We start from the raw sequence: 10,366 nt of genomic DNA on the forward strand, positions 1-10,366 counted from the left end.
TTGAAATCGCATCATATGACCCCTTTAATGTATTATTTTTAATAAAAAATTATATAAAAAATGTGTGTAAAATATTATTTGGAACATATTTAGTTTCTATTATGCTATATCATTGTGTTTTTTTTCTACTCGCTTACTGTACTTTTAGATTTTTTTTATTAAATAATATTTTTTATTTTAATCATTTTATTTATTTATTTAAATGTATTTATTTCAATCAAATGTATTATTTATATATTTTAACCTAACTTATTTTAATCAAACTGCATTATTTATTTTTATCTTTGTTTTTGCTTTAATTTCTGGCTTTATGCACAGGCTAGTTATATCTTAAATCTCGGGGAGATGAGGTACATGTTTAGACTGATTAATACCTTTAACATTGCTAAATACTAAATAACATACTAAAATAATTGGCATTATTTATTTTAAATTGATATGTTTTGTTGACAGACGGACTGCAGTGGTTTAAATGATTACAGCATCCTTCAGGAATGAGCTGCTGAATCCCCATACAGCAAGTAGGCGACTGAAAACACGTCGCGCTTCGAGTTATCGCGATATTTGCTCCAGTCAGCTGACAACCATGATTGTAGTCCTCAGGTCAGGGAGGAACGCAGCAACATAATACGAGTTCCTGAAACAAACATGATAACCGCTAAACAGCGAAAGTTTAACGTGGACATTTGGATGATAAACCACTGAAAATATGGAACACATTATAACGCCAAAGGTAAGTCTGAAGCAACAGGTGTGCTCGTGTAAAGTTGGCAGATCTCGTGTTTTAAGTCAGATTCAGTAACGTAACTCTCGAAAGGAAGCGTTTAAATGGGGTTTGTTAGGTTTGACTTAATCTGCTGTTAAATCCATTCAGTTCTTTTTAATGTTGGTTACTAAATGTAACATGTAACCTAACATGTGAATGAACTTGAAGGAGTTTCTCACTTCACTTCATTACTGTATGCAAAGGAGTATTTCATCCAAAATTCAGATGTAACTGCTCTCAGGTGAACCTGCGGGCGAAAGGGAGGGAAAATCATATACAAGTCTTTTTAGATGCCACATGCAAGGGATCCCATCCTAAAATATTGAAGGTATCTATATAGTTTCTTGTATAAAGACCCCATTTATACAGTGAAAAACATAATATTGTAAAATAGAATTTGGAAAATATATATTTTCTATAACGTTGCATTATTATGTTGCTTTTTACTCATTTTAGTACTGTACTGTTGTAGTACTGTATTGATTGACTTATTTTATTGGCTTTAATTTACTATTTACGTTCTTTCCTTGAACATCATTTTTAGTTATGTATTTTTTCATCTTTCTTTTTTAAATTATTTATAGAATGTCACCTTTTTTTTTTGTTTGTTTGAAAATGTGAAAAGCCCTTGCCTAAAGTATGACAAGGGCTGTAACACATTATATTCTCAGTCCTGGTCATGCAGTATCCCATCATCTTATTTAACACACTTGATTATGGAACATCATCTTATTAGAAGAGCCTCCCAAGAGCTTAACTACACAGAGAGGGACCTTCAAAATGCGCAGTTCTGCATGGGCACTTTTCTTACATAATATTATATGGTCATATGATCGTCATAAAAAGGATGAATGCTGCAGTGTTTGGCCTCTCTGGATGTTTTTGGGGGGACATGGAGGGGTCAGCTCAAAGGATGTTGAATCAGCAATACTACAGGACGTCTCTATATTAGCAGCGGACACCTCTGCTCAGATCTGCTCTGCCCGTTCATAGAGAATTATGGGTTTGAATCCAAAAAGAACCTACTGTGGCTTACCTTGAGTTTCTTGTCTTGCTGAAATACATTAACCTGTTCACTTTATAGAGACATTAGAGAATACTAACTTGCATTTGCTGTGCTAAAACCCTGAAGGGATCGTTCTAATCATCATTTACTGAGAAGATTAGTTCTCGTGTAGTTTATCGAGTATAAACGAGCAGGGTACATTAGACTTTGACTCGAGAGAAAATGTTACTTAGTGCTGAAGTGGCATCTTGTGTTATAATAATGTTGTTTCATTGCTTGTTACTAAGTAACCAAAATGACAAGCGATGGAGGAACAGGATGTGCTGACAGTAGTCTTAAGAGGTTCTGTAGGATTTCCTCTCCATTGTGTTAAACACGGGCTGGATGATGGGTTCTGCTCCCTGAGGGGGCACATCCAAACCTGCGGACTTGCTTGTGTCATTAACACTCGCGGTCGCTGGCTAGAGCGTTGCTTATTATTTCGTCTATCAACTCAGTTATTAAGACGTGATTACGAAAAAAAAAAAACTGTTTTTGTGTTTTGCAGGTGGAGTATGTGAAACTACTGAACACGTACCCTGAAAAGAAGTCAGCTCTGGGCACTCTCTACTTGACCGCTACTCACCTTATCTATGTGGAACAAACTAATAACAACACACGCACAGAAACATGGGTAATGTAGGCCAGCGGGAACAGAATATGTAATAGTCTTCCACTTATCCGTTGTAGGATCGGTTACACTTTATGTGAAGGTGTCCTTGTTACAGTGTAATTATACATTTAAGTACTGAGTAATATTATTTAACTACTTACTATGGTTAGGATTAGGGATACTTGCATGTAATTATGCATAATTTATTGTTATTGCAATAGTAAGTACATGTAACATGTGTAAAAATAAAGTGTTACCGTAGGATCTTTTAGAAACACAGATGTCTGATAACAGTGGATTATGTGTTTGAAGGTGCTGCATCATCACATCATGTCGGTAGAGAAGCTTCCATTAACTGCATCCGGTTGTCCTCTCCTGATCTGCTGTAAAACCTTCCAGCTGCTTCATCTGCTGTTCCAAAGAGAGAGAGATTGTCAGGATGTCTTTCAGTCACTTCTGCGCCTATCTCAACCAGGTGCACACCACACACACACACATACATACACACCTTTGTTTCACTAACTTACTTTAGTGAGGACATTGCATAGACTTCCTTTGATTTTATATCAGGTTAATGATTTTTTTTCTAACACCTAACCCAACCACTACCCTTAAACTTACCCATCACAGAAACATGTGCAGAACACTAGATTTAATTAAAAACATCTTTTGGCTGATTTATAAACCTTTTAACTAGTTAGGATCAGTCAAATGTCCTCACAAGTATAGTCAAAACAATATTTTAATTTAATGTTTACTTTTAGTAATTTGTGGTCTTCAACTTAAACATTTTATTTCAGTTAGTTGCCAAGGGCGTATTTATAGTTTTTATTTATTTCTTTTTATTTAGTTATTTAGCAGACGCTTTTATCCAAAGCGACTTACAAATGAGGACAGCAGAAGCAATCAATTGTAGTATTAAAACAACTAAAAACAGATCCAAAACTAAAAGCGAAAACTTTATAAATACTACTTATACACATTTTAAAAATAAAGAAATGAAATAAAAAAGACAAATGCATACAACAAAATTTCAAAACTTAACATTGAAATGAAAAACTAAAAATAAAGCTAAAACCAATTCAAAATATTAAAGAACAAAAGGTATAAGAGTGTAATAATGATTCTAACATAACACTAAGCCAAACACCAAAAAAACAACTACATATGTGTGTGTACAACCACACACACATACATATACATACATACATATATATATATACATACACATTTATAAATTCAATATACAGTGTATATATTATTTAATTTCCATTTAGTTGGTTGAAGTATAAAATAACTCAAATTAAATAAAACTAAAACTTAATAAAAGACCTATACAGACATAATAAATTTAGACATAATTTAACAAAAATTTAAATAAGTAACAAATACAAATCAAACGACAGTAGTTTATCAGTAATCCTAAAAAATAACACTGCCAAACTTACATGCTAAAAAACAACAACTTACTTACACATAGTAAGAAATGGTTATAATAACTGAAACAGAAGTGAAACAAGTAATAGGAAAGAGGAGAAATAAAAAGCGATACTTATTAAACTTTATTTAAGTTTTTAAGTTTACGCGTTTGTCTAATATTTATATTTAATTTAATTTCAACTTTATTCCAATTAGGTCAAATTATTTGTTAATTGTTTTAGTTAACATTAACAACACTGATATAAGTATTGAACATGGTGACAGTACATGACTGGCCCAATTAGACAAACAACACTACTTTTTTTATTTAGTGTCCAGTACAGTAATCTTCCAGTTATGTTTATTTCATACTGAAAAATGTAATAATATTTTGCAGACTGACCCAACTGCACACATGTTTGCTCTCAGGTTCTAACTGTGCTTTTGTGTCATTTCAGTCAAAGAAGAGGAGCTGTATGCCTTTCTCTATAATCCACACCAAAACGAGGTGGACAGGAGACAGGGTTGGGAATTCATCAGTGTGGCGAACGACTTCAGTAGGATGGGTCTCTCCAATGAATATTGGGAAATCAGCCACCTCAACAAGAACTATGAGGTAACATCTTCCTATTACTCGACAATCCAGTATTCATGCTTTCTGTTTAGGACTATTTCACAATAATCAGCCTAACTCTTTTTGTCTGCTGACCACAATGATTAATATGTTCTAAGTACACACAGTTTCAACCAAACACCCGTATACTACCCTTAAAAAGTTTGGGGTAAAAGATGTTTTTCTTTGAAGAAATTCATACTTTTATTCAGCAAGAATGCATTAAATGAACATTGACAGTGAAGACATTTATAATATTAAAAATTTATTTTAAATAAATGCTGTTCTTCAAACTTCCTATTCATCAAAGAATCCTGAAAAATATAAAGCAGCACAACTGTTTTCAACATTGATAATGATACAAATTGTTTCTTGAGCGCAAAATGAACATATTAGAATGATAAAATAGATTCAAATGGAAAACTTTAACTTTAGTTATTTTAAATTGAAGCAATACATCACAAACACAGTAAAACAGTAATACTTTGATCAGAAAAATGCAGAACAGCATAAGACAACTTCTTTCAAAAACCAATCTTATCAACTCCAAACTTTTGAACAGTAGTATATGCACCCAAAACTTGATCAGAATATTCGTTTTTTTATTTGATAAACAGTTGTGATTAAATTGTTTATAAGTTGTGTTATGTTATAATTATAATTCATATTTTGTTCTGTCTCATGGATCTTTCAATGTCTCTCTTTCACATAGATCTGTAGCACTTATCCATCTATCCTAGGACTCCCTAAAAATGCCAGTGTTGCGGTAGTAACAGGCAGTGCCAAGTTTAGGAGCCGAGGACGGTTGCCTGTTCTGTCTTACTATCACAAAGACACTAAGGTATACAAGCACATGCACATCATGAATACACATAATGGCTCTGTTCCACAACTAAGTGAGCACCCTACATAGACAAAATCCAGACAGGCTGGCTTTTTCAAACAGTAGACATCCTAATTATAATGCCTTCTAAAATATTTGGCCAAATTCTAAGGTAACATTGCATGATAACTTAACTACACAGAGAGGGACCTTCAAAATGCGCAGTCCTGCATGGGCACTTTTGTTACATAATATACATAATACAACTTCACCGATAACAGAGTCCCAAAATACACGGCAACAAACTGATCACATTCACCAGAGATAGTCAAAATAAAAACGAATTATAACTACAGTATATACATATTTTATTTAATACTGCAAAGCAATGAATAAAAATAGTCCAATTAAATGATTAATTTAAATCAGATTAACCTAGAGACTATTAATTGCATTTTTACAATTTGATAAAAAGTTGTGCCACTAACAACAACATTATCTTTTCTTTGCATCTCGTGTTACTGTCTTGCAGGCTGCGCTCTGTCGCTGCAGTCAGCCTTTGTCGGGTTTGACGTCTCGCTGTGTGGAAGACGAGCAGATGCTTCAGGCCATCAGCCAAGCGAACTCCAACTGCCCTTTTATATATGTAGTGGACACACGGCCTAAGGTGTGACCTTTAACCTTAACCTTTCTATATACATAAGAGGACACGTCCAGAATGGGATTTTTAAAATGTTTATCTTTAAACTTTCAACCCCAACTGCTGTGGCATGAATGTAGGAGACACGTAAGAGAATGTGTAATCTTTCGCCCTCTGACCCCAACTACTCTTCTGTTTATGTAGCGACTAGTTGACCATTAAATTCTTGTCATAATTAGGTTTTTCTGTACCATCAGAGTGAGGTTATGGAATGAATCTTATTTTTGTACATATTGCAAATATTAAATATGCTCTTCTGTTTATTGTTGCCCATCTCATGTTTCATCAGTGCAACTGGAGAAACAACATTTCATTCCTTTCCCTATTATTTAGGAGACCTGACCCTCTGGAGCTGTGTATGTGCATACATTTGTACATGTCTTTTTCTTTGTCAGTTGAACGCAATGGCCAACCGCGCAGCTGGTAAAGGCTATGAGAATGAGGACAACTACTCCAATATCAGGTTCCAGTTCCAAGGAATCGAGAACATCCACGTCATGAGAAACAGCCTACAAAAATTGCTGGAGGGTGAGAGAACACTCTTTATAAAAAAAATTGATTTGTACTGGTATATGCAGTAGCTGATTAGGTTTATTTCTGGAAGTTGCTCAGTTGAGTGTTGGCTGTACCTTTTAAATCAGTAGATAAAATGATGGTTGGTTGTACCTTTGCTCTTCCAGTGTGCTCTATGAAGTCTCCTTCCATGAGTGACTATCTGACAGGTCTGGAGAACTCTGGCTGGCTGAGGCACATCAAATCTGTAATGGATGCAGGCGTGTTCCTCGCCAAGGTACTGACCTCCATGCTATAACTGCATAGAGAGACACCAACACGAGTATATCAACAATGATGAGCTCAGTCATTTTGTTTGTGTTCCAGGCTGTCTGTGATGAGAGGGCGAGTGTGTTAGTGCATTGTTCTGATGGTTGGGACAGAACGGCTCAGGTGTGCTCTTTGGCTTGCATACTGCTGGACCCATACTACAGAACTATTAAAGGCCTCATGGTAATGACCCAGTAACCTATAACCTCTACCCTCAACACTGGACTCCTGTGAACTTAGTTCACACTCACATTTATGTCACACTGTTGAGCAGGTCATGGCTTCTCAAATTAAGTCATTAACTTTTCCTGTGTAACTTATTATATACCATATATGGGTTTGGGGTTGGTAAAATTTAACACTTTAATATTTAAAAAATATTTTTGTAATGTAATTTATGTGATGGCAATAGCTGAATTTTCAGCAGCCATTACAGTCTTCAGAAATCATTCTAACATGCTGATTTGGTGCTTAAGAACATGAATAGAAAGTTTAAACAAACCGCATTTATTTGATATAGAAAGTTTTTGCAACAATATAAAAGTCATCATCACTGTCCTTGCATTAAATACCTGAAAGTATTAATTAATTAATTTTTTTAATCTTACTGACCCCAAACACCCAGACTGAAATATGGCAAAATAATAGAATTTAAGGTCTTGACTGTGTTGAATTTGTTTATCGTATACAAGAAAGCAGGCTGTTGGGGAAATTCATCATTTGACATTTGTTTTGTTTTATACAGGTTTTAATAGAAAAGGAGTGGATCTCTTTTGGTCATAAATTCAGTCACAGGTAAAAACTTTCACTGTTGTTACATGCATTAATAAATACCCCTCAAAACATTATCAGAGCTTTCGATAACTGCAAATATGTAAATACGATATATTTTTAATAATAATAGCATTTTAAGAGATAATTAATAACAATAATTATTAAGAATCGCAAATATTAAAATGGTAAAACATTACAGTTACCTTTTATATATGCTATAAAAATGCTCACTTTATTAATAGTGAGCCATTACGGTCAATACCAAGTCAATTTTTTGTGACAGCACATGTTCATTTGTATATATGTTTGTGCTGTAGGTGTGGCCATCTGGACACCGACCCCAAAGAAGTGTCTCCGGTCTTCACCCAGTTCCTGGAGTGTGTGTGGCAGCTGTCTGAACAATTGCCCTGTGTGTTTGAGTTCAACGAACGTTACTTAATAGAAATACACAATCAAGTCTACGCCTGCCAGTATGGAAACTTCATCGGCAACTGTCAGAAAGAGAGGCTGGACGTGAGGTGAGGAAAGACACAAACATACATGTATGTACAAATAAAAATGATGAAGTCGGCATTGAACGTGTATGCTTCAAAATGAAAAGCAAATATTCTTTATTATTAAAGATGAAAAACATGCAATGACTGAATGATTTTAAAATGCTTTGCTTCACTGTTCTTTGTGGGGTTTTAGGTTGCATGAAAAGACGTTTTCCTTGTGGCCATATCTTCTGAAGAACCAGCATCTGTATCGAAACCCCTTGTACCGGCGTTCATTAGAGAGCACAGTTTTGAGACCCAGCACTTTACCGCTGCACTTCAAGTACGGATACACTCTTAAACATACAGTATGAATAAACCAGCTGTGCCACGGCAGACTAACACTTAAAGATGACACTTAAGAAAATTCTGTTAGTAAGACCAAAGTAATTCGATTTTTATGGAGAGCAATTTGATTTCACTGAATAGTTTTTGTATTTCTTTATGTTTCCCAGGTTCTGGTGTGGGATGTATAACCACTATGACAGAGGCATGCACCCAAAACAGTCTGTTCTAGACCAGCTGCTCTCCCTCACACAGAAGCAGGTGGAAGGAGAGAGAACCATGACTGAATTACAGCGAGTAAGTGGGTTCGTGGAAGGTTTGTCAGTGTGGAGAGGTATTCGATTGATATGACGCTGTCTCTCTCTTCTCCATTTACAGCAGCTGGCTGTTGCAGATGGAGTTCTCCCCGATCCATCCGGACCAATCAACACACCTGCGGAACAGGACGGTCCAAGCGAGAAGACTCCCACCGCTCCTGTCGTCCAATCAAATGGAAGCTGCGCTCCTTTAATTAATGGAGACGCAGAGGAGGCGGGCCCAGGAGCTGAGAAGTGCAATGAGAAGGAAGGGGCGGATCCAGGAGCCACCGAACACGATCTGACCTCCTCTGAGGACAAACCTGTTTCTGTGGAAACAGAACATTCCAAAGAGGAGGAACAAGAATCCTCTTGAGTCGCCATAGTAACAGAACAGACATTTTGACTGAGACCCCAAAGAACAAATGTCCAGATTATTGAAAAGATGCATAAAGTACCGTTTCCACAGCTGAAGCTGCAGCACACCAGTTTGTGATTGTTTATATTGCTGTTTATTCGATTTCTCGAGCACTGGGTAGATCCTTGTGCCCTGTTATATCTGTTCTGAGCATTTCTGCAATGTTCTTTATGTTTTTTGTGGACTTCAGTGTGTTTGATGGCCTTCAGACCATGAGGATTGAAGCTACATGCTTTAATCATAGGCACTTAGAATCATCTACATTTTGTTTAAATGCCGTTCAAATGTGGCCTTATTCATTGTACAATAGACTATTTTTTTAATGTCTTTCTTTTAGTAACACTTGTGTAGTCAGACTCTGATACTGATTTATTCAGACACAAGCAGCTGATGTGAAATTCATGTTGATAAAGGGAACATGTTGTTAAAACACGGATCAAATTGATTATCAGTTTTTTGCACAAAGGGCTTAGTATTATTTTTGTGGTGTTCCTTATTGCAAACGCTGTTCATTTCGCATGAAAAGGAACACTGCTGAAGTGCTGCTGATTGATTGCAATGGGATGCCACATTGTTTGAGCCAAGCTCTAATGCCACACAAATAATTTGATGCACATAAAAGTATTCTAGGAATATTACTTATATTATAAGCCTTTTAAATTGCAATATAGTTTTGCAAAGCAATACTGTTTTTAATGATGCCTACCGGATGTTTATTTCCCATGGATGTGGAAAAGTTTTGACAACTTTAGTTGAGAACCCTGGCTGCTATGGAGCTCCAGACAAGTTTTTATTACTATGTGAAACGCAAAACCAATGTTTAAAAATGCTTCCTTTATTGAGAAGCATTTGTTTACATTCTTATTATTTGATTAAATGTACAGCAATAGTCAAAAGGGAATTTTGAAATAAGAAATGAGAGGGATACCACTGAAAATGACTGTGGTTACATTACATCTATTGTTTTTAAAACTGAGAAGAGTTTTGCTCTGTGTAATAATTGTGTCAGCTCATTTTATACACGCTTGTTTTGATCATTGCACTGTTTTGTACATCATTAAATTTGTTTTAAATAAATATAAATTTTAGTGAACAAATGTGCATTATGTTATGCGATTATATTGCATTATGTTTGTGGACAACACTAAACTCGCTCATTACACTAAACAGTAGGGATGAGCGGATCGATCCTTAAGTATCGATACTTTCGATACCGATGTTGTATCGAAAGGATCGATCCTCACATAAAAATATCG

The 10,366-nt window shown here is 35.5% G+C and overlaps 1 protein-coding gene across 1 annotated transcript; it reads left to right on the top strand.

Annotated features, from left to right (window-relative positions):
- The first annotated feature begins 554 nt into the window (after positions 1-554).
- LOC107597259 (myotubularin-related protein 8-like) lies at positions 555-10,145 on the top strand. The gene is made up of 14 exons (XM_016288245.1): positions 555-733; positions 2,320-2,445; positions 2,737-2,899; positions 4,302-4,459; positions 5,169-5,297; positions 5,812-5,946; positions 6,375-6,507; positions 6,660-6,769; positions 6,859-6,984; positions 7,547-7,596; positions 7,893-8,093; positions 8,266-8,394; positions 8,567-8,693; positions 8,775-10,145. The coding sequence occupies exons 1-14, from the start codon at positions 710-712 to the stop codon at positions 9,066-9,068; spliced, it is 1,905 nt and encodes a 634-aa protein (XP_016143731.1). The 5' UTR covers positions 555-709; the 3' UTR covers positions 9,069-10,145.
- Positions 10,146-10,366: the final 221 nt, after the last annotated feature.

The sequence above is a fragment of the Sinocyclocheilus grahami genome, unplaced genomic scaffold (assembly GCF_001515645.1).
Source record: "Sinocyclocheilus grahami isolate Dianchi unplaced genomic scaffold, SAMN03320097.WGS_v1.1 scaffold230.1, whole genome shotgun sequence".
Taxonomy (NCBI): domain Eukaryota; kingdom Metazoa; phylum Chordata; class Actinopteri; order Cypriniformes; family Cyprinidae; genus Sinocyclocheilus; species Sinocyclocheilus grahami.